Raw genomic sequence first — 25,496 nt, 5'->3', positions numbered from 1 at the left:
TAAATCGAGCCAGTTTTTCGTTGACATAGCAGATAGCATGAGATGTCCCGATGTCCTCTCAGAGGATTTTGTCATGGATTACCTTTTGTATTAGGACCTGCTATGAGCTAGCCACGGTGCCAACCCTGGCTCTGACAGAGCATTCCATGAGGGCTCAGGCATCATCATCATCATTCCTAGTACATATTCCCACACCGGAAATTTGTAGGGCTGCAACATGGTCATCCATACACACATTTACTTCACATTATGCCATTACCCAGCATGCCAGGGATGATGCGGCATTTGATAGAGCAGTGCTCCAGTCAGCAATCTCATGCGCTCCAACCCCTCCTCCGTTGGGCTGCTTGGGACTCACCTGCTTGGAATAGACATGAGCAAGCACTCGAAGAAGAAAAAACGGTTATTTACCTTCCATAACTGTTTTTCGAGATGTGTTGCTCATGTCCATTCCAAGACCCACCAGCCTAACCCTCTTGTCGGAGCTGATCGGCAAGAAGGAACTGGAGAGGCAGCAGACCCCTGTATACAGCGCCAGGAAGGCATCACTTCAGAGGGCACCTACACCGACCCGACGGTACCGCTGAGGGAAAAACCTTCCGACGACTGTGCACGCAGCACACCTGCAGCTAATTCTGTAATTGTTTTGTGGATGATAGGAAATAATGTCTTGATAATGAAGTGCATAAGGTTTGTCTAGCAAGTTAGAAACAGTATTTTCAGAAGAGGCCTTCAAGGAGAAGTATACAGAGGACAATTTCATGGCAACATGAAATGTAAACAAAACCTTTAAAATATTTTTGCAATAACTGAATTGTCTAAATGTCTGGGGGGTTTTTCTTCTACCAAAACCCGAGCATTTTGATTTGGAAAGTTCTTTTGGGCCTAGGGGATGCATTCTCTCTAGACCAAAACAAAGACAACCCCAAATCATTCCCAATGAAGACTTTGTTAAAACTGATGCTTCTCCATGGAACATTTCAGCTTCTACAAAATAGCAGATTTCAGCAAAATTTTATGTAGTAGAAAATGTTCCAACCAGCTGTAGTAGAAGTGTCTTTTTTTGACTGGCAAACATGATTGAACTAAACAAGGAGGTGCCTTTGACCTCTCTAACCTCTCTGTCAATGTTGATTCTGAAATATTTGCATGTTAAATCTTCAGTAAGATGAGAGACTTTTCTGATGTGAATAAAGAATAGAAAGGGATGGGTGTGGGATTGGGAGCAGAAGGAATGTAATGGTTTTACTCTCTGTAGCAATTACAAAATGTTTATGGAGGGACCAGCCTAGTAGGTTGATAAATCAAAAACATTGCATGCAGATAATCTTTGTATATTATACATTTCAGAGAAAAGTCCTTTAGGTACAATACATTTATTTAGAATATCTTTGCCCTGTGTTCTGATGGGTTTGCAAATGCAGTATATTTTGGCATTTATTATGTCCAAGATTAAACCATGGGGCAGCAAACAAGAAATAGATGTACTGCAATTAGAGTTCTCCAGGGGGCAGCTTGTGGAATCTTCAAGTTGCAAGCTTAATTTTCCTTTTTTGAAGTTTGCTATGAACTGCTTCTAATTAAGTGCTGGAGAACGTTTCCAAAATGGTCTGTGACAGAGGAGCAAAAGTTTATATCTTAAATATAGTTATATCATTTTACAGATTATAGGAAAACTTTGATCATTAACCCTTTCAAAAAAAAGTTCTTGGAAAACCAGTCTTAACTGATATTCTCAAACAACTGAAAGGCCGTGATAAATAATGTAGAATCCTGCTTTTGTACGTTGAAAGTGCATCAATAAAGCAAATTATATGAAAACGTTGACCTTTTTCTAAGGATGGGGGTTACCTTAGGGACAGTCAAATGAATAATTCAACTGCACCAAGATCCTGAAAGCATAAACCTCAGAGTTCTGATTATGCATTAGCAAATACATTGCGAAAATATATCTAAAAAATAAGAGTTCTGTCAGAGAAGAATACTACACTTAACCCACTGATGTAGTTTATTCTAAGATGGCCGTGTGTGTATATTTGATGTCATATATTAAGCTTTTTTTTTAAAGAATCTTCAGGCTTTTTTAATCTGTTCTAATTTTTAAGATCTCTCTAAACAACTGCCTATATGCAGTAAAAGCGGTATGTTACCAATCAACTTCAGAAGTGATTTTGCTAATTGGCCTGTCATCATTATACTTCATAAATGTCCCATTATTTAGTATTAGAGGCTGGCTAGATGTTGATTTATGAGCACACTTAGGGGTTTGTTGTTAGAGCTATTGTTTCATCTTGGCAGTTTTTGTAAAACATCAAAGGGTGGGAATGGTGAAAATGTCATGGAAATGTAGTTAAACTAGAAAAAGTATCACAGGTCTCACAGAGTGTTTGTTTTCCCAGTTTAGTGCAAACGACCATGCTGGTGCTATATGAAGTTGATGGCTCTGAGCAGAGTTGTTGCTATCTCAGAGCCACTCTTTGTAAACCTTCAGCATTTTTCCTTCCTTCCTCTTACACCTTTGAAAGGAAACAATTTCACTGGAAATTCACTGGAAATAAGACTTTCACGGGGAGCTCATTGGTCCTTTGTCTGTCGATGGAGTTATTTCTACACTCCTGCTGTGTCTAGAGCCCAGAGATGGATGCAGGAGGGATGAGCTAAGGCCTGGATTCAGCAAGTTACTTAAGTACATAAGGATCCTGTTGCAGTCAATGCGACTATTCACATGATTAAAGTTAGGCATATGCTCAATCACATCTACGCAGCCCATGGCAGCAAGCCTTCTAGCCTGGGTCCACAGACTCAGGCTTGCAGGGCTCATGGTAGCACTCCAAAAATGCCAGCTCTCTGAAATGGCGGCTCAGGCTGGAGCTTGAGCTCTGAAGCTTAGAGAAGGGGAGGGCTTCGGAACCCAAGCTCCAGCCTGAGCCGCCATTTCAGAGAGCTGGCTACACAGCTATTTTTAGAGCATGAGCCTTAGTCTGTCAGCCTGGGCTGAGTGGCTCAGTACCTTGGGCTGGGTAGATGCACCTTAAGTGCCTTGCTGAATCAGGGCATAATTGAGTGGAGGTTCTCATTCAAATAGATTTCATTATTACCATTACATCCACCCACATATACAGTTCCTAACCCGTCAAAAATCATGGATGTACAGCTATAATTTTTAAAGATGAATCTAATGGAGTCCAGACGGCATGACAAAAAGCACAGCCTTATTTATTGTCATCTTGTTTCTAGGGCTTTTGCTATTCAGTTTAATAACTGGAGTTACAGTAATATAGTGCTATTTAGTTACTGGGAACATAGTTAGTGACTTGAAGGTTAGTGACTTAAAACTAGGCCTTTGTGAAACTCATCCGTTTGAGGTTTGCATGGCTTCAGCAAACGAAAACCAATGGGTTTGGCTTCCGTGGGTATGTCCCCTGTGGCTGTTTACTTTGAGATTTGCACTCCTGTGAAAGTCTAAGTGAGTCAATAAGTTTCCAACTTTCAGCATTTCTGGAAGGACTCAACTGGTCTCTTTCTCCCCACTATGCTCCTGTTCACATAGAGTCTTCAAGGCATGGCCAGTTGGCTGCCTCTCTCACACTGCCCTCTTCCCCCGCGCCCTCCTCCCCCTCCAAAATACAACAGAAAACTCTTAGGAGTGCATGTCCCCCAAAATCCCTCCGGGGAAGGGTCTCTGCTGAGCGACAGGACAGCACAGGATCCTAGAATTCTCACTGAACTTCTCTCTGAAGAACTTTGTCTGGTGGTTTTGGAGAGTGGAGGGAAGAGAGCAACCTATCTGTACAAGGTATTCCTAAGAAACAAGATATGTGAGTGGGCCAGGCAGCCCTGAAAACAAGTAGAAGGGGTTAAAGTGCACCAGGCCTGCTCACTCTAACGATGAATTGGGGGGTTGGAGGAGTGTCTTTGAAAGGAAAGAATTTCACTTCTGACATTAAGCTGAAAACCAAGCGTTTATCCTGGTTTAAGATTTTGACACTAAATTCTATTGCAAGGACACTTAAAACTCAGTGATATAAAAAAATCTTGAACCATTCCTTCTAGGCAGTGGGGTAAAGGCCATATCCAGTGTGGATAGTTTGAGTAGTTTTTACAAGTCAATCAGCGTTAAATAAAGCACCTTCTTGAGATTATAGTAGGATAGTTGCTCATCCAAACCCTGAAAAGAATGACTCTGAAGGTCGTCTTAAGTGTCTTATTGTAGTATGGACATTTGAAGAGTTTGTTTTGTTTTAATTGAATCAGACCTTTAAATGCTTAATTGGCCTCAAAATACTTGGATATTTAAAATGGCATGAGTGTATTCTAAACCTGGTGGTTCAATATTTGTCTTTTATAGAGATTATTTAGCAAAGTATATGCATGTCCTACAATAGGCAAACTAAGCTAACCCTCATGTATGAATGCTTTCAGTCACATACAGCAGTCCTTACTTTGGCAAAATTCCCATTGGCTTCCAAGGAGGGTCTGTTGGAGAAGAAAGGCTAAACAGAGACTATCATTAAAATGAATTTAACATGAATAATGTTCCTTGTGGCATGTGCCTAATTTGAACACACTTTTGATGCTGCAATTATTGGATTATGTAAATAGCTTGGTTTCTTTGAGAAAATTTTCCCTGCTTTAACATACCTCCCAGGCTGTTGTTTTAACCACATATTAATAGTGTAGCTTTTTCCCCCCTACCAAATCGTTATCACCCACATTTTAGTATGAGCTCGTCAAATACTGCACAGTCCTTGATGTTTATGGACCAGCAAACAGAAAGTGATGGAACTTTACATTCCTAAATCTGAGAAGCATTGTATACCAACTGGCACTTAGATCACCCTGCTCAAGAGAGAGAACATAACATAGGGAAAGAAAAATGATGATGGGAGAAGAGAAGTAATTAATTAACATTGTAGAAAATTTAGAAATTTTTTTTTGGAAAAGATGGAAAAAAAGAGACTGAGACACAAAACTGTGAAAGTAAGTGTCTTTTTTGTTCCTTTTTCCTTTTTCCTTTTGTGCATAGTAATTTTCATCAGTTTAATATAAAGTTTGATGCCAAAAGAAAGTTAAGGAGTTTGGTGCCCAAATCCTATTGAAATTCAGTGTGGGTTGGTCATCTAACTCCTTTATGCTCCTTGAAAAATGTCAATTAACAACGAAATGCAGGGTGTGATTAGAGTGTACTGTTACCATAATTTTAAAAAGTAGGAGTAAAAATTTAGGCTATCAAGCATGTATGGAGGCAATTTAAAAAAAAAAAAAAAAAGGCTTTATCCACTTTACTAGGAGCTGCAGAGTGCTCAGCACTGTAAAGATTCAAGTCACTTATTTCAAAGCCTGAATACAGACTTAAAAACTTCAATTTAAGCAGATTGTTTTGAAAATCTTGATCTCTGTGCAGACTAGTGCCTGGATAGTAATGTGTTTTTCTCTGGAACTGAAAAACATTTTATCATTGCCTTTAGGGCCTGTGTTGCATATTTCATAATACCTCAGAAAGTAATGTGTATTTGAACAAGTTGCAAAACAATGAAATGCTAAAAATAAGAATGGTTCTCTGCTATTAATTAAATTTTCCATAGTCTAAGCAGTTAGTTTAATTCTTTAAGTTTTTAGGATCCTATCTTTTATCTATTTAATGCATATTGTTCAAACATAAAAACAGGTTATTTTTGGTGCTCTGAATTATAGATCTCTGCACAGTGGGACTGGAGCTTTAAAAAAATAAAAAATCAGAAATTTTCCCCAGTCTTCTACCCCTTTGATTTTCCATACTACAATCATTTTTCTTTTCAAAAGGTTGAAAGGTATGGCCCTATCAGATGTATTTGGATTCAGAGGAAAATATTACTTTTAATCTTTATTCATGATAGAGAACATTGTACCAGTTTTGAATTGTGCTTGTACTGTGTTAAATAAAGAGTTTTACATTTTAAGTTTCTTTTCCATTTCTTGAAAGTGATATAGACACTTCAGTTGGATAGCTGAGGGTTATGGGCAGAGATAGATAGCTGTGAAATCTAGGAATGGCTACTTACTTAGTGTTACTAATTGATCAGCACAAAACCAGAGTTACTTAGAGTTTAAGATCTTTGGGGCAAGTGCCATTTTTGTCCTTTTTGTACAGAACCTAGCACAATGCAGTCCTGCTCCATGACTTTGGCTTCTAGGCACTACCAATACAAATAATAAATAAGCGTTCCTACTAACACCAATACTAGCTATAATAGACTCTATTGGTAGGCATAAAAACTTGTGGGCATTAGTTTTGTTTCCCCCTCCCCCCCCCCCCCCCCGATACATTTCCTCTTATTCATCCTGAAGTTGTTGCAGTTGATGGTAGAATAAATGTTTTATTTTAGTCTTGTACAATATTTTAAAAGATAGAAATCCTGCTGTCATGATAGTTTAATTACTTGCTGATACCCCTTAGCAAAATATGAAAAACATGTTATTTAGAAACCCGTTCTATTCTATTCATTTATTTATTTGGCATATGCAATCTGGTCAAGCTAGACTAGGAAATTGAGTCATTTTGCAGTCCTCAGCAATGTGTGTCATGGCTTGTGGTTGCTCACATCAACATAGTGGACTGTCTCGAAAGCGCCACTGAAATTCTGCTGGGGCACAAATTCCATGTCCAGTACGAAACCAGTTCAGAAGGCTCCATTGCCTCTGCAGTAAATCAAACCCAGGTTGACGTTGGGTGGGGTCCGAGACGATAATTATTTGTCACTTTCTCTGCAGACCATGAAGCTTGCCACACATCCTCCACTGTAAATTCCCCATCTAGTGAACTTATCCAGAACAGGCACCATGAGGGCAGATGACTATGGTGCAATAAATCAGTCTTTTGTTAATGGTAGATACGGCATATCACGCAGTTTCATCACAGACTTTGCTGCACTTTTCTCTCTGCAAACACTGGACACAGCAATATTGCAGAGAACCGGTAACCATGGTAAAGGTGTAGATTCTATTAATTTAGTGCATATTATCTGATTCTTTCCCCTTTATTCTTAATACTAAGGACATTTGGATGAAAACAGGCTGTCTTTTGTGGTACTCTGGCAAATAACTATACAAATATGATCATGGGGTTACCTTTGTGTATTTATTTCTCACTGATTCCAGATCAGATGCTACATCAATGGAGGGACTTGTAAGTTCCTAGAGATATGAATGGATTGGTCAAATTTGCTCAATTTACAAGTAATGTAACATCTCACACTTAATAATGCTTTTCTAATTGCCAGCCCTGCAAACTTACTTTGGAATCTGAAATCAGTCTGTATCCTTTCTTGCTCATATATCATTGCCAGTAATAAAATTTCTGTAGGCCAAATGATGCTTTCATTTACACCTGTGCAACCTCATTAGCCAGCTGGTAGTTGGAATAAAAGTCTTCGGTAGACTGAGCACATTTGATAATGAATCAGTGAGAAGCAACACATTCAGACCCCTTGGTAGTATTTTAGAATGAAACCGAATTGTAACAGTTCAGCTATACTTGTTTTTCTCTTGATCTTGTTTGACATCACACCTGTTTTCTGTGGAGAAGATGGCCATAAATACAGAGATGGATGGCCAATAAGAAGGCATAGGGAACTAACCAGCTCAAACATCCGTCATTACCCCATCCTTAGAAAAAAGGCTTGGATAAAAGCCATCAGCCCCCAACCATTATTAAAGCCTGTGATCAGAGACACACGGTGCTTAATGAAGTCACTAGAATAGCTGTAGCTGGCCAAGCTCATCAGAGGCCAGATTCATGTTTGCGTTCTGGCCCCTTTGTGCAGTCTGAGATGTGCAAAGGGGACATAAAACAGCCAGATCTGACCCACTGAGAATTCCCCTGATGGAGTGAAGGTGCCTTAGTTGGTGCAAACTAGCAGAGCTAGCCTCTGCCCTGCCCCCCATTCATCCCCAGAATGGGAAGTATGTTGGGAGGGTTGGAGGGGTAATGATGGAGCATAGTACCATGCTCCAGCCACACTCAGCCGGCTTACGTCCTGGGAGAGTCACTGTAACCAGGTTGCTTGGTCAGAGCGGCCTCCAGATGCAGGTCCACTCTGGGGAATCAAGGAGCTGTAATTGGCCCCTGACAGTCCCTCTTCCCCCCTCTCCCACCAGAATCAAAGCCCTGCCCAGCCAGGCCCAGTCTCCTACACCCAGTCCAGCTTTTATCTCCTCTGCATTTAAGTCAGGCTGCATCATCCTCCATGCTCCCTGGGTTTCAGCGGGGGGAGCACTGAGAGTATAGAGAGACAGGCTCCTTGCTCTTAGTTCTAGTTCTCACCTCCACCTCACAGCAGCCAGGAGCAGCAATTGCAGGAAAAGTCCTGTTCAGCCCCTGTTGTCCTGGGTTGGAGCGTGCTCTTTGTGGACAGCATCTTCAGAGATTTGAGCTGCCAAACAGCAACAAGTCTTTGCTTAGCCTATGCAATCGGAAAGATTTGTAAGGAAAATCATCCAAAACAGCAAAAGGAAAATCCCTGCCAGTACATCCCTGATCCTCAGCACTGAGGCACTAGAGCTTCTTTAAAAAAAAAAAAAAAAAAAAGGTTGTAAGATTTTCTTTAATACACACACACTTTTTTTTCCCTCGTCTCATTCTTGGAAATGACTGGACCATTTTTGCTGAAGGTTTTACAAACATTTTCCATAAAGCATCAGCTGTGTTTTCCTACCCAACAACAACGACCCTTAACTTAAGTTGGTATGAAAGTAACTCAGATGGTGACAAATACTAAATTTCTTGCTTTGAAGACATGCCAATACAAATAGTATTTATAATAATTTTGATCCTTTTAGTTATTGTGCCTGTTTTATTACTTCATTACTCCGTTTTATGCCCATGAAACTCAACTGAAATCAAAACAGGAGTGATGAAGTGATGAATCAGGACTGTTGTTTACAAGCCTCTCCTGGAGAGCATTAGTTTATTTACAGGCACGTTTTAATTTTAAACTTTAGCCTGCTGCCAGTTTTTCATTTGGTTTAAAGCTAACTGGAGCCTTCAGGTAATTTAAATTTAAATAATTAAGAAAATGTATAACAGAATGATACAAGAAATAGTTACATTTACCATTCTAAACATTCAGCACTGCATATCTAAATTTAATCAATATGGTCTGTGTGTTCTATTTTTCCACCAATCTGGCACTAGAAGGAAAATTGCAGAATACTATAAAAGATATTTTAACCACTAAATCTAATTACAAAGCAGAGTAAATGACTAAAACACTGAAATATAATAAACAATAATTAACGCTCATTCAGAAAACTACCATGATGACAGTTTTATGGGGCAGATTATGGCTGAAGACATTTGGGTTATAAGCAATAGAAGCCTGAGTGCTTGGGTGAATGTTTATTATTTCTAGTATGATAGTGCTTAGGAACTTGCTTGAAGAATCAGATCCCTGTTGTGCTAGGCCCTGTACAGACAGAGATGGCTGGCCCTGCCCCAGAGATATTCACAATCCAGATGTCAGACAAAATGTAACAGCTGGACAAAACAGACACATGGAATAGGGCATGGTGGAAGGGTGACCTAACAAAATGAATGGAGTTTAGGAGAAAAATGGTTAAGGTAAACTTTTTTTATTTTTGTAATTGTTTCATTTAATGATTGGTTTAACCAAAAAAAGATATAATTAACTTTAAAACAACTTTGAAACACTTATAATTTTGACCTGAATTTTCTCATTCCTCCTCTGTCTCATGAGTGGGTCGCTTGTTGAGAAGCATAAATAATGCTGTATTATTAAGAAGGCAACCCTCACTGGCTCCCTTCAAAGAATGGAGATACTGAAAGATTGATTTCTAAAAACTGTTCTGAAAATTCCTTTAAAAACCAAATAAACAACCTATCCTTTCTTCCCATCTAGCTACTGTCTACATTTCATACCACCGGGCTGCCTATGTTGTAGTAAATCGCAGACGTGTTTGTTTAAACCTTCATAAGAGCCTTCTAAAACCAGCTAAAAGTTCTGAGTAACTGCTCAGTAAAGTCCCAATTCTTCAATGAACTCAAGATAGTCTTAAAAGTTCTACCCCAAGGGAGAACTTGTAGGATAAGGTTATACAACTTCTGTATTTAGCATTATGTGTTGAACATTTGAGGACACATGAAAGAACCTGACTTTATTCTGTGAGGATAGAGTGCTTGACAAAATTGCACCCATGGGATGGAAGAGAATTTGTTTGTTGGTTGTCTTGAACTTTAATAGCTCAAAGGAAACTGAAGTTTAATACAAATTTTAATAATCCTTCGTGCCATAAACCACCAGGGCTTCTTTGCTGCTACGGATAAGCACGGCTATACCGGAAAAGTATTCCGCACTCTTCTTTAGGTTATTATATCTTCAAGAACTCTGTGACAAATAAGCAACCAAACATTCCTTACAAAATAAGGTAGAGCATCAGAAATGCAAATTCCCACTACTGTACAATTCCTGTGAAATTGGATTATAGTGAATTTTTAGATCAGTGATCTGTGCTTTGTCATAAAATGTGCAAAAGCTATTTCTGTCCATCTGAACAAATATTGTAACTCTTCCCACATGTATTGGTCTAGTAGTTTATGTATGTTCTTTAAACCCAGTCTCCTCAAGTTCAGAGACTATATAGGGTTTGCCAAAACATGATTCAGTGGGTCACTTTCTCTGTGTAACTGTTACTTCGAGCTCTTTTTAAAGCTGTAGGCTTGGTCTCCATGCCTATTAGCAGATCGTCTCTTGCTCCCTGTCTTTGAAACAGAGATCAAAGGTCTTTCCTAAACTACTTCACCAGCTTGGGAATGTAAGTGCACATTTCCTGTAAAGATGTTTATAAAGACCAATAAATCTTCATATGCTGTTTGTTGCAGTTTGGAGGTGTTATGCCTTCTTGCTGTTATATACTTGCTTGAAAGGGTTAAAACATGTAGAGTTTCTGATGAGGAGAAAAGCAAAGAAGGATTTTACTGCATTCTTGTTCTCAGGCTTAGTACAAACCAGCTTTTGTGCTGTTTGTACAGTATGATTTCTGTTGTAATAGGTATTTACACTGTTTCTTCCTTGAAACTGAACTTTCCTTTAACTTCCACATCTATTACTGTATGTTTGTAAATCTGCCTATTACACAATGCACAACATTGCCTTTGAACTCTGACTGCTGAAATCATCAGCCAAACTCTAATCGTCTTTCACATAGATGTATTGTAATTCCCTTTGTTATGGCCTGGCAGAATACAGGCTAGATTTAGTGGCATTAAGCATGCCTCTGACAGTAAAATCCATGAAGTATACATTAGAGATGGGACCAAGCCAAAACTGAATCCTAACCCCCTTAAACTTCAGAAAAGTTTGAATCTGGAGGGTCCAATATTTGTAGTTCACACTGATCTCCAATATTTATGGCTTTATCCTCTTCTTTATGTCTGAAACCGTGGAGTATTGAGGTTTCCCGCAACAAAATATTTAGCACATCATTGAGATCTTGAATGTCTCAACTCAAGCTTTGTATAATGTCCAATAGCTCTGTAAGGGCACCAAATGTAGGCAAAAAGTTAATAATGAGAGAAATAACTAAATTAAAACCTTTCAAATAGAAAACAAGTCTCTGCTCTCCCTGCTCTCTCCCTGTCATTCTGCTGGGGATCATATATATGTACATAACATATTTTGCTGCTGCTTGTAACTTGCACTGAGAACCCACTTAGTCTTTTGAGGCAACTGATCTGCTAAAATAATTCATCGTTATCTACTTGCATGTAGGTGGTGGTTCTCAATGACAGGTGGTCATGTGGTGAGATACTGTACCAGCTTGATACTTAATACAATAACAGTTACCCCAAAAATCCAACGGGTCCCTTTGGATAGCATTTAGGGTTTGTTTTTAATAATTCAGTGGAAAATTATATAGTTCTTCATGTCCTTCTTCTGTTTTCCTGTATTAAGGAGGGTGATAAATTGTTCTCCTTCACCATTTAAAGTGCAGCAAGGGAGATTTAGGTTAGATATTAGGAAAAACTTTCTAAGTGAAAGGGCAGCTAAACACTGGAGCAAATTACCTGGAGAAGTTGTGGAATCTCTGTCATTGGAGGTTTTTAGGAACAGATTAGACAAACACCTATCACAGATGGTCTAAATAATAATTAACCCTGGCTCTAGTGCAGAGTACTGGATTAAATGGTTTACCGAGGTCTGTTCCAGTCTGACATTTCTATGAGTAAAGATTTCAAATAGGTGCCCTGAACATACGAAAGTAGAACTCTTCAAGATAGCCAGTGCATGAATGTTCAGCCTCTTTGCCTATCTTTGCCTGTGCCTTAGATTTATTATAAGAAAATTGCCATTAAGAGAGGCCCAACAAGGAATTTTGTTCCTCACTATTCTGCTTATTCAGTGGAAGGGGCTGTTTTTATATATATAGGTTCAATGACATAAAAATGAGCAATCTGAGATCGTACAGATTATTCTGCTTCTAGAGCATGAATCCTAAAAGATCCAAGTACCTTGAAGTGAACACTGTATTCAGGAAAAAAAAATGAGAAAAAAATTGCAATCCCAATAAAGAAGCATCTAAAGATGCTCTTTACTAACATCACTCTCTCAATCTGTCTTCATGCATCTGGCCTGAGATTCAGGCTCTATGGAGATTGTTTGGACCCTCTGAAATGGTGGTTTTAAGTGACATAGTTTCTATGGTTAAAAACACCGACGGCAAAGAGTTGTTGCTCAGTACATTGGGAGGGTGTGTTCCAGCAGCCCATAGAGCGAAGAGTTTTAAATCTTATCATTTTTATAGATTCAATTAAAGCTGGTGCAGATTGTTTTTCTCATTTTTTAAAAAAAGTGTATTTTCTCATATAGCACAGAAAAGCCTAGGAGCAGAGGGTGAAGTATTCTAAGAAGAAATTCCCTCCTCTTTCCCCCATTTCCCATGCCAGTTGTTTGTATAGCCAGCCTTTGTCAAGGCTGACCAGTAGTCTCACAGTCATATGAAAACATTAGCAGTTCATTGCTTGCCTCATTATGCATCCGCTATGAACCATTTCAGAATGCAATAGAATGTCAAAATTATTTTCCTTCCCACATCTTTCAGCTCTGCCTGTTTTGTAGTTACAGTATCTAATTTTTCAGGCCTGGTTTTTGGTTACATCAGCTAGTATACTGAATTCCCTATCACTTTGTTTGATATCTGATTTTTTTCTCTTTTCTTTTGGAGATTGCAAGAAATTGGATTTAGCATCAGGTAGAGATTTAATAGATTGTCTCCTAACCCCTGCTAAGAAACTCTTGTTTAATCTTAAAACTTCCCTGTTTTAAGGGGAAAAAAGTAGAGCCTTTTGGTTAAGGTACAGATCTGGGAGACAAGAAACATGAGTTATATTCCAGAGCAGGGATTCTCAAACCTTTCCGTGGTGTGGACCACAACTCAAACCTGAGATTCTTTAATGGTTTATCTTCTCTCCTGTTCATGATCACATGGCATCTCTAGGGCAATTACAGTAATTGCTTATACAATAGTAGTAACAAGATACAATAAAGTAATAACAGGAGAATATTCATAAAGTTATAACTGTCTTTACAGCAATATATTTTGCCTATTTCTGGAAGAAGTGCATCACACTGTCTCCTTTGGCTCTTAATTTAATTTCCTCAATCCCATCTGTTTGGTTTCTCTTATCGGGAAACAAGGAGAGCCTTACATTAGACCATCCACTTCTCTATGGATGATAGGCAAGTGCTGTTTGTATCACTGGTGGTCCACAGAGCACAGTTCAGGGACCTTGGTTTATGGATCTACCATAGACTTCCTGTGTGACCCTGTGCAAGTTGATTAACCTTTTTTTGCCTCCATTACTTCATCAGTAAAATCAATACTACTTCCCTGCAATACAAGGGTGTTCAGGCTGAATTAATATTTGTAAAGTAGCTTTAGGTCTTTGGAAGGAAGTTGCTACAGCAATGCAGAATGTAATTATATTATTAAATGTACAGCTTTTCCCCAAAATGTAGATGATCTATTGAGTTAAATTACTATAATGTGGACATATGTCACAATTGTCTTGTCTGATGTAATATATTCCACCTCAACCTGACAACCAGGATAGCTTCCTCATAATGGGCATCTGGATGTGGGCAATTGAAACCCTACTATATGAAAAGACATAAGTCTGTGCTCAAGTCCAACAGTGGGATTTAAACACATGCTTAAGTGTTTTCCTGAATAGATACACTTTCCTGAATTGGGGTCTAAAATCTTAGGATCCAGTCCTAAAATTCCTTCCTCATGTGAGTACTAGTGTGAGCAAGAAGGAGATTACTGGGAGCTCTTACTCGATCTCAAAATGACACATACTTTCTAAAAAGTGCTAATGATATGCAGCTTTATATTTTGCATTTCTCCATTCTGCTTTTCCAGTCTTTTCCTCCCTTTAAAATAATGCAGATGGGGATTAATGTCTTGACTGCAGAGCCTGTTGCTTCATTGCTGTTTTCTTCAGCATTGTAGCTCCTTTAAATACTACCCAATTTAAATTTTAAACAGTGATTAAATTATTAATGTTTAATTTTTTCCTCTGCCAAAAAATAAGGTATAAATTGTATGGTACTATATTAAACTTTATCTGCCCTGGTAGATAAATGCTGGAGACACTAAAGTGACTATTTTATCAGTTTTAGCTGATAAGACCTTGCCATCTGTCACCCATTAGTCTTTTCAAGACAGAACACAATAGCTCCCAGCTGCTTGTATGTGGAGAGACTGGGGGGGGGAGTAGGATGGGGGGGATGCAAAAGTATGCGTGTGTGTTCTAAGCAGGCACAGAGTTCAGTTCATGTTACAAAAGTTGAATGGTATATAATTCATGACTGTTGAAGACAACATGTTAGGAAAGGGATAACAGTAGCTTACTAGGAGCACAAAACTTTAAAGAACCAAGGTCAGATATGCAATAGTGTGTGTAGAAGAAACACTGACGTGTTTTGTTTACGTTGCACACACATTGACATAGATACAATTCTTCTAAAACGCTTACTCAAATTGTGTAAAAATGTAATGTTCTAATATATTTTATATAGCCAACTATGATAGAAAGAAGGTAGAATCTGTTACTACATAGCTTACTGATGTGTACAGAAAAAATATTTGACTGCCCTTGTGCTGGCACACTGCCCAACATCTGAGTGCTGTTAGTTGGTAGAGTCATATTTTGTTTTTATGACTGATCATAATCTGCATTCTTAAAAAAAGTATTTGCCATTTCCTTTCTGTAGACTATATAATGGAGAATCTGTACTCCCTTAATAACAGCCAAAGAATGCAGTGGGCTACATTTTCCCTTCAGTTATATTAGTGCAGCTCTAATTATGTCAGCGGAATTGTACCAGTATAACTGGGAGTAGAATTTGGTGCTGTATGGCTGTGCGGAAGTAAAACAATAGTTAAACGTGAGAAGGAAGAGTTGAGCAGAAAGCCACTATCTTGTCTACATATATTTAATGTTATAATTGAATGGTAGTTAAAATGTGTGTAAACAAAATATGTTTGTATAAAGCCAAATGCAAAGTTATATCTATAGGAATAAACGCAGACCATTCCTACAGAATGGGGGAATGTTTCCCGGAAACCAGTTTCTGAGAAAAGGATTCGGGGGGGGGGGTGTCATAGTGGGCAAGCAACTGAACATGAACTCCCGGTATGATGCTGTGGCAAGAAGGGTGGGATGTATAAACAAGGCAATAATAAGCAGAAGTAGGGAGTTAATTTTATGATATCTGTATATGGTATTGATAAGACTGATACTAGAATACAGTGTCACTTCCGTTGTCCATACTTGAAAAAGGATGTTGAAAAACTGGGCAGGGCATAGAAAAGAGCCACAAAAAGGATTTGAGGGCTGGAGAAAATGCCTTGCAGTCAGAGGATTAAAAAGCTCAGTCCATCTAAAAGAAGATTAAGAAGTGACTTGATTCCAGTGTATAAAGAAATACTTGTATGGGGCAAAAATACAGATATTAATGGGCTCTCTAATCTAGTGGAGAAAGACGTAACCAGAACCAATGGCTGGAAGCTTAAGGCAGACAAATTCAAATGAGAAATAAGGCACAAAATTGTAACGAGGGTGACCATTAACCATTGGAACAAACAGCTCAGGGAAGTGATGGGATTCTCCATCTTTTGATGTCTTCAAATTGAGATGGGATTCCTTTCTGGAAGATTTGCTTTCCTCATACCCAAGTTATTAGGCTCAATACAGAGGTAGCTAGGTACAATTTAATGACCTGATATACATTAGATCAGACTGATCATCTAATGGTCCTTTTTGGCCTTAAATTTATTTTTAAAGGTGACTTATAAATATAATTAAAAATTGAGATTGTGTTCCCCTTTTTTGTTGCATCATGATATATAAAGAAAGCCTGACAACTTTTTTTCTGTGTGAATGGACGGAGGTTGAAATGTTTGGCATAAAGTGTTAGATTTTTGACATCATCCATATAAAGATTAATCATGATGGCATCTGAGGTAACGTTTGACGAGGGAGAAGAGGATGAGGACAGAAACCTGAGGGATGCTGGCAAGTATTTAGCCAGGCTGGGGAGAGAGGAGGAATTAATTACACGCATGAAATGTTGCAAGCAATAATTCAGAAATCTATGTAGAAAAGCTAAGATCTGAACAAGGGCACCAGATATTTTCCTAGTTTTCCAGATTTTGTGCATTAGACTTCCATTAGTTTTGCAGTGAGATGTTTCCTTTCTCCATTCTTGCATTGTTTGTGTTCCTAGGGATTTCCATTGCCAACTAATGTAAATTTTGGCATAGACAAGAAGATTTTTCAGGAGTTACCTCATTTATTAGATGGTGGTCCAATCTTCCAGTGCTATTACTAAGACAGCAAGTTTCAGGTCCAGGGGATGTCATACTTATTTCACAATGTATATGTGTTTGCATCTCTGTCCAGTAACTGTATTTTTCTGTATTTTATTATTATTTCTTAACTGACTTGTACAGTACATTGGATAAATCAGTTGGAACAGGTTTATGGATAACACAAGTCAAATGTCCCTGGATATAGAACACCTTTGTCACTAACACTTTTCAAGCCAAAAATAGCCACCCTAACTTGAAATGATTCTGTATTCTGAGTTGACCTGTTGAAAATTTTCTAATTTTGTATTTTTTAATGAAAAAAAGACCATTTTCACACACACAAAATCCCATTTTTCAGCCAGCTTTAAATTTTGTGTTGACTTCTGTGGCCCTGTTGGAAATTCCAGCTTAAAACAAAAAGACTTTTCATAGATGAATGGTTACTTCTTACTAATGTAAAGTCATGCAAGAGTAAAGACGTTGTGTTATGCAAGAAACGTTGCACATTATTATATCTTGCAAAATTCTTCATCAAATGAATTAAGTTCCATTTGGCAAGTGAATTGCACACACTAAATGTGGTTCACTTTTTCAGGTGTCCCCAAAACTTCTGTGAATAGTAATATTTCTTCGTGTTCTATGGTGACTAAGGTGCGCTATCTTCATTTTTAAAGCATATTTCTTGGCCTAAAGAATTCCTATTACTGTGCCAAACAGGTAATTAACTGTATACATGTGTTGTGAAAACAGGTATTAAATAGGCATGTGTATGTATGGATAGCATTGTACCTGTTTTCACATCACACATTAAATTACAATTTAAACAAGGCTGATGTCTTCCCCACTTGTTTTTACAAGTCTAGGGTGCTGAATGAGTGGCATGACCATTACTTTTTCCTATCTCAGTGTGTCACTTGCTGGTTTATATACAGTGGTCTATAATGAGATAGTTGAAGGAAAGGCTTATAAACAGACATAGGTTTTATTCCCCATGGGGACTGTGTTTTAGATACACTTACTGTTTGGGAGGAAGAGTGAAAGGAATAACTTATTTTTATTTATTTTTACTTTGTGCCATCATTAGATTAGCCTACTTTTTGAATGCTGTTGCAAAAATGAGGCTGTCTAATTTGAGTTGTAACATGGAACTGAGAAGAGAGAAAGGAAAGGGACAAGATGCTCTGTCTTAGTGGAAAAATAGTTTTCCCTCATCTGTCAGCTGCTGAAATGATGCCGTTAGGTGTAGCGCTTTTGTAATAAACCTCAATATGAGGAAGAGATGCAAATACATTCAGAAACATGACAGGACTTCGGAAGCAGGCTCACCATCATACATTAATGGAATCAGCTGCTAGAGCCTGGAAGGAAACCTTAGGTTTCCTGTGGAAAGTTTGCCACATTGCACTGAGATATCTCACTTTGTATTAAATTCCTAATCAGCCTAAGAAACTGAAAAAGCTATTCTTGTGCCTCATGTTTTCTTTACAATTTTATATTTCATCTTAGCCGATTCATTTTGTTAATTGATAGGACACTACTAGAGTTGATAAATCTTCAGTGTAATTCTTGCCCACAGATTCTGCTTTGAGAGCTTATATTGTTCCAAACTCACTACCAGAGCTGGCCACTTCAAATGCAAAAAATATGCAAAGGAGGTATAAACAAAAATGAAAAATTAATGATTAGGTGGTAGGCCTGCAAATGTATTTATATTCTAGTTACCACAACACTCTAATTAATGTACATGAGGCTGTGAGGGAATCACAATTCATTTCTATCCTTGGTGTCACACACTTTTCTTTTCAGGGACAAATACAGAATGTTCTGAGTGGTTCTCAAACTGGGAGTCACGACCTCTCACGGGGGTCGCTAGGTTATTATAGGGAGTCGCGAGCTGTTAGCTCCCATGCATGCTGAAGCTCTGGCTGTCAACTATGCATGTGGCTGACAGGCCAATCCCTTCAGAGCTGGGTGGCCAAAGAACTGCTGGACAGGTGCCCAGCTCTGAAAGCAACGCTGCCCCTATCAGCAGCACAGAAGTAAGAGTGGCGTGGCATAACATGGAGGGTCCTCACTTTTTGGGGGGGTTCATCACACCCTGAAAAATTTTCAAAGGAGGTCCCAGCAAAAAAAGTTTGAGAACCCCTGTTCTAAAAGTAAAACTGATTTTCATAGTTGAGTTCTCAAATCTCTACCTAGCTTCTGAATATGACTTTCCTGCTGTCTCCTGCAGTATTAGAAGAGTCACTGTTTAATATTTTTGCACCATCTCAAAGGTCTTTCTAGTGCAAACTGAAATCTTTTTAAAATACTGAATGTTAGTGTCTTAAATATTTTGGCTGTGGAAGATGTGTGTATTTTATAGGCGAGGCACGTAGCAACACACACAATTAAGGATTGTCAAGCACTATCTTTCTAAAAACACTGTTGCTTTCAAGTTTCTATGTTTACTCTTGCCCACTGATTTTTTTTTTAATAGTAAATGTCATTAGAAAAAACCTAGTCATTTCTTGAATATGAAAAGAGTGTGAGTGGGAGATGGTGTGGAAGAAATCCTTTTGTCATTAACAGTTATTGGCAGTTGTTCCGAACAGCTCTAGCACCTCAGGATTCAGGTTCCTTCCCAGATGACAATATAGGAGGCATGTGCAGGAAGAATGCCAGAAATGGCACTTTCTTATGCCGTGCAAGATCCTGGCTGCCTTTTTGGCTTCTTCGGGATATTGATAGCTGTCGTATGTTAGAGCTGCCCAAGGGCTTCTCTGATTTACAGCTGGAAACTGGGCTCTGGATCGTGGGTATGCAAAGATAAGCTATAGGCTGCCTTTTATATATCAAGATTGCATCACATGTTGCTCAGCCCGACTCCAGAATCTGTCCTTAATTGCATGATCGTATACTATTATTTTTCCAAAAGATATGTGCAGCTTGGACAATAAATGTGGCAGAAATTTAGTGAATGAGACAGAATTCTTGTCTTCTAATATGCAGTGCACCCATACAGTAGAACCTCAGTGTTATGAACATATCGGGAATGGAGGTTGTACATAACTCTGAACTAAACATTGTGCTTGTTCTTTTAAAAATTTACAACTGAAGATTGACTTAATACAGCTTTTAAACTTTACTATGCAAATAAAATTGCTGCTTTTAACCATCTTAATTTAAATGAAACAAGCACAGAAACAGTTTCCTTACCTTGTCAAATCTTTTTTAAACTTTCCCTTTATTTTTTTAGTAGTTTACGTTTAACACAGTACTGTACGTATTTGCTTTTGCTTTTTGTCTCCTGCTGCTTGGTTCCATACTTCTGGTTCCAAATGAGGTGTATGATTGACTGCTTAGTTTGTAACTCTGGTGTTCATAACTCTAAGGTTCTACTGTACATTTAAAACCAGCTGTCATCCTTTCAGCCACCTGATATTGCAGTTTTGTAAGCTGAGATCTTTTTTACCATCATTTCTAGTTATGAATGTTTTTATATTTACCACATTTTAAAATGTTTCTAAAGCTCTAAAAGACTTTTTTTTAAAAAATAATGTTGATAGTTTAAGGCCATTGCCCAGCCGGAAAATGATTTTCATGTAAGTGTTTGTATTTTTTATTTAAATTACTTTAAAGCCAAAAAAAGTAAACTTTTAAAACATTTTAGACCTAATCTGCTCTAATATTGCTGTAAATTTCAAAACTGCTGTAGCACTGAAGGGAGAAGACAAAATATTTCAGATTTCAAATTATACAAACATGTTTAATACTTGAAGGTTGGCAGCTGCTGCAAACACTTGAGAACATGTTTTTATTACTATTTGGTAATTGAAGTTTTAGAGCCCATGTAGGATATATTAAGAGAAGTGATATGTATTTACCATGTGAAGATGGAGAAATATTTTAACCTCTTTTATTTATATATATAAAGTTTTGGATTAACTCCATGACTGGCTAATCACTTACATACATTTGAAAATTTTGGCGGTAAATTAGTAAAGTTTTAGCACCATGTGGGTCATTCGAGCAGGGCCGTCCCTAGGGTAGGGTGGATCAGAGCAACCGCCCCAGGCCCCACGCTTTGGGGGACCCTGCTGCATACCAGGTGGGAGACGGGTGGCTGCAGCTTGCCTCTCCGCTGCGTGCTGGACCTGGCGGGAGCTGGGCAGTCGCGTACCTAGGCTGCCAGTCCCCTGGGTGCCAGCCTCCGGGGGGGAGTGCCAGGCTGGCCCTTCACGACACGCAGCAGGAGCAGGTGCCTCCTCAGAGCCTCCTGCGTTCCATCCCTGCTGCGTGTCATGAAGGGCCAGCCTGGCGCCCCTTCCTCCCCCCCAGGCCAGGGGGTGAGGCTGCCCCATCCAAGCCGGTGCTGGGCTAGAGTGGGTGAGCCATGCGACGGGTAAGATGGGTAAGACGGGGGCCAGAGCTGGGTTCCGCTGTCACACGCAGGAGGAGGTAATCAGCATGTCCTCCCCCTCCGCAGGGCAGCTGGGGGGGCGGCACTGCCTTGTGGGAGCTGGGGACTCCTCCTGCCTTGTGTGGGACACGTGTGAGATCTGGGGGGAGGGGACACATGCAGGCTTGGTCCCCAGATGCCAGAGATTTATGTTCTTAGTTCTGTGTAAAAGAAACTTGAGATATCACTGATTTGCAGAACTTTTACCTGCCTTGTTGAATCTCTGTGGCTTTTCCCCCTATAATAGCCACCAGTCATAACCTATGAAAGTGGTTAAGGTGATGGTAGAGATGAAAGAATTTTAAAATCCTTGAACAGTGTTTCCTGAGAACGTTTCAAAAAGTTTCACCATTGGACATACCTTACAAAGATTTGATTAATCATTTGACTTTAGGGGCCATATTCTCTGCTGGTGTAAATGAGTGAAACTCCAAGTTGTCAACGGAAGTCAGTGGAGCTTCATCAGCTTACTGTAGCAGAGAATTTGACCCATTGATTGTATAAAACTAATTCTTAAAATTTATGTTTATCTTTTGCTTTATAATTAATTTTTTTCTGAATGTAAGTTACTTTTGCATACCATACAGTAGTTCAAAGGTTTAAATCAGTGTTTCTCAATGACTGGTCCATGGACCGTCACCGGTCACTGAGATCTTCCTGACACAATTTAGGAAGGCAGCCAGCCGGTCCCTGGTATCAAAAAAGGTTGAGAAACACTGGTTTGAATAGTATATTACACACACAAAAACCTCACTAAAACTAATAATTTGACATTGTATAGAAACAGATACTTGTAGACTGAATGATATGTCACCAGTCTGGTTTCTAGAGAAGTTAACTCACTTCGTTCTTCTGTGGAAGTATTTTTGTTTCTGGGAAGAAGTAGAAATGTGGTTTTAAAAGGTATTATTGCTGTTTTTGTTCAATAGTAGTGAAGAACTTCATGTAGTTTTAAGAACTTAGGAGTGTGTTTTCAAGCATCTAAATCCATTCAGCTATAGTTGTTGTGTACTCACAACTCTGGGCAGAGATTTGGTGGCATCTGTGAAATCCATTGGTGGTCTCAATCCAGTTCCTATCAGATAAATATACAGAAGAGCTACCATCACGATAGGTATCCATGTTGGCAGAAGGTGATAATGGTTTGGATATGGAGGCTGAATTATGTACTTGTGTGTCCATGTGATTCTTGCAGGTCAGAGTAAAGTGTGCTGATGGAGTAGCTTGGGGAGGTTGTATATCAGTGCTCTTGGATTGTCAGTGCTGCTAAAGAGTCAGTCTGGCACTTTCCATAAACACATAATTCAGATTTAGAAAGGTAAAATCAGATGCTTCTAGACAGGCATTTTTATAAGAACCCATCAACTGAAAGAAACTTGTTCGTTCATGGAAAAAAATAATAAATGAAAATAATGAAATTTCCTGTTTCTGCTTTCAATAACACCTAGAAAGAAAGGCTAGGCACAATTTTTAGGGTTTGCTGAGAAGTGCATTTAGCCTTAAGACCCATTCCCACCCCTAAAACAGGAAGATAGCTGGTATTTAAAGACCAGGAGCTATTAGTTTAGTTGTGAAGAATGTTGTGTTATTAACAGATGATAAGATCTTGTATTATTATTGGAAATCCTGAATACTTGGGTAACAAAAAAAAAAGCCCACTATGCTACAACTTCAGAAATATTGGGAATAGTGCTGGATTACTAGATCATGATTTATAGATACAAAATACTGAACTAAAGACATTACGCTTGCTTTACTATATATTTAATGTGATTAAAATCTTGATTCTACATCAGTATCACTTGTATTAAAAAGCACCACCTTTTTTACCCTGAGAATGTTGATGTACATTTTCTTCTTTAATAATGAATAATACGTAGATTTCAAGACATTAATCCTATATTATTCTTTTCTTCTATTTTTCAGCGGAACCCCTGCCTTTAATGGATTTGTGCCGAAGATCAATTCGCTTTGCTCTTGGCAGAGATCGCCTGCATGACATAGAATCTCTACCTTTGCCCCAGTCTTTGAAAAATTATTTACAGTATCAATAAGGTCTTAGAACCCTTCTGGCCTCACAATAGACTAAATCAATGCAAATGGCAGAAGTTATTGTTTACATCAAAATAGAAATCTTAGTGGTGGACACTTGAGTGTTATTTAATTTTTAATATGTATTTTTTTCTGAATCACCTGAAGCAGAACAATATGGGGAATACTAAAGAATTCCAAAACATCAATTTGATCTAGATATACAAATTATCTGTTGCTTATAGGACAGTGTCTAGGATTGAGTTCCCCCAGTCAGATCCTTAGCTGGCGCTAATCAGCTTAGCTCCATTGACTTCCAGGAGACACCAGCTGAAAATCTGGCCCCCAAGAGTTATCCTTATGCAGAAGAGCATCCTTTGAATAATGTGGTTACTGTGTATTAGTGAAAGAAATAACACTGTGTTAAGTTCACAATAATGTCTAAATCTTAGGACTTGATGTTCAGAGGTGCTGAGTAATCACAGTTTATCTGGAGTCTTGAGTACTCAGCCCTTATGTGTTAGAGGACAAAAATATATGAAATAAGTTGTTGTATAGAACAGTATTGCTTGATTTAAAGATACATGAGAAAAATTGCTACTGAAGAGTGGAAGATCAATTAAATTGGATATGGTAATAAAGTCAATGCAGTCCAATGTTTTCAAGACCAAATCTCATTCCTCCAAAGTTCTGCATAGTTTATAACAAGAAAGCTTTTCATTACCTTGAGATTTTAGGATATTCACATTTTAAGAAGCCTGTCACTTTTGTATTTGAACAAATGTATTATTTTTATGTTATACCAACTCTAAATACTTTTTGTTCTTTTTTAATGTGTGTGTGATATATTGTTTATTTATCTGTTTAACGTCTGTGGAGTTCTCATTTAACTGTTTTCCATCTTGGAAGGACTGATTTATTTTTGCCTCCACCAAGATGTATTCATTTTTCAGGCTCAACCTGTTTTTAAAGATGCTGCTTTCTATTTGCCTTTCTTACGTTTCAAGTTATCTGCCTGATCAGTTATCTAGTTTTTAAACTGGAAGTTGTTGTGAAGGCAGGATGTTGACTGTTGAGACTAAACTGCCTTCAGCATATTTTAATGTGAATTTACTGATGAATGAGGAGAAAATTTCTAATAAAGTCTACTGTCCAAAATGAAACCAGTGTCTCCTTTCATTAACTATTAGATATACTTAACTGAAGCAATACATTCAGACTTGAAGTTCAGTTTCTGTAGCACTTACAATACTGCTTCTGTGTGACGTTTCTATGGCAGCGCTCTGGATGGGTGGAAGGAGAGAGGGACTCATCTTTCTTAGCAGTGCCAATGCCCTGCTGCTGACATGGCAAACCCAGTGACTAGGACAGCACCTAGATCAGCTATGTACTATATTGCAATATGTCTTGCAGAGTGGGAGGCTGCAAATTACAAAACTTATTACATCTCTTCCCTTATTTTTTCCTGCTCCACTCACTTTTTGCTTTGTTCAAGCCTTTTGCCTAACTATTCCTTTGTTCTGTCCTCTCCTGCTCTTATCTTAATACCTTCTTCCACTGCTGTGCATTGTGCTTGAAAAAGTCTCCCAGTTGTGTTTCCCAGTCAGCCCCACTCTTCAAAGCACAAACTTTCCATGAAACCTTGAAATCATAATTCCCCAAAATATCATAGAAATTTAAATGAATATAACAAAAAAGTATCATGTATGATGTATTCTCTATGGAAAATCATGCTCCTCCCATTGGTCACTATAGAATATCCTCCCTTTCCTATAGCTCATCCCACCATGTCCTGATGTGATATTTTTGTGTTTTTAACCCATTTAAATTGCAAGTACCCCTTTAGGACCCCTTTAAAGTGCTATGTGTATCTATGGTGCTATAGAAATAATGTTATAGTTTGAGGACATGGGGAGGAAGAGAAATAAGAAGAGGAGATAAGAAACCACCCAAATGCCAACATGTAGTTGTGCTGGGCAGTCTGTTGTATGCAAGGTGCAAACGACAATAATTTAGAATGATGCAGAGTGACTGGAAGACCTTGTGCAGTACGGAAGACTATCTGAGGTAAGCACTTCAGAGAATCAGTGTCTTATCCTTTAGCCCCATTGTTCACATTCCTTTTAGTGACTGTGCCAACACACAACTGTTA

At 38.5% G+C, this 25,496-nt stretch overlaps 1 protein-coding gene across 1 annotated transcript in view; it reads left to right on the top strand.

Annotated features, from left to right (window-relative positions):
* Positions 1 to 24,507, top strand: part of SPSB4 (splA/ryanodine receptor domain and SOCS box containing 4) — a 276,718-nt gene extending 252,211 nt beyond the window's left edge. Inside the window, exon 3 of the mRNA XM_067538953.1 lies at positions 23,240 to 24,507. Coding sequence (XP_067395054.1) covers positions 23,240 to 23,367 — 128 coding nt within the window. The 3' untranslated portion in view covers positions 23,368 to 24,507. The remainder of the gene's footprint in view (positions 1 to 23,239) is intronic.
* Positions 24,508 to 25,496: the final 989 nt, after the last annotated feature.

This window comes from Emydura macquarii, unplaced genomic scaffold (assembly GCF_026122565.2).
Source record: "Emydura macquarii macquarii isolate MOO-44397 ecotype Brisbane River unplaced genomic scaffold, CSIRO-AGI_Emac_v2 contig_499, whole genome shotgun sequence".
NCBI lineage: Eukaryota > Metazoa > Chordata > Testudines > Chelidae > Emydura > Emydura macquarii.
The sequence above is the reverse complement of the archived record's forward strand: the minus strand, read 5'-3'. Positions and strand labels throughout refer to the sequence as shown.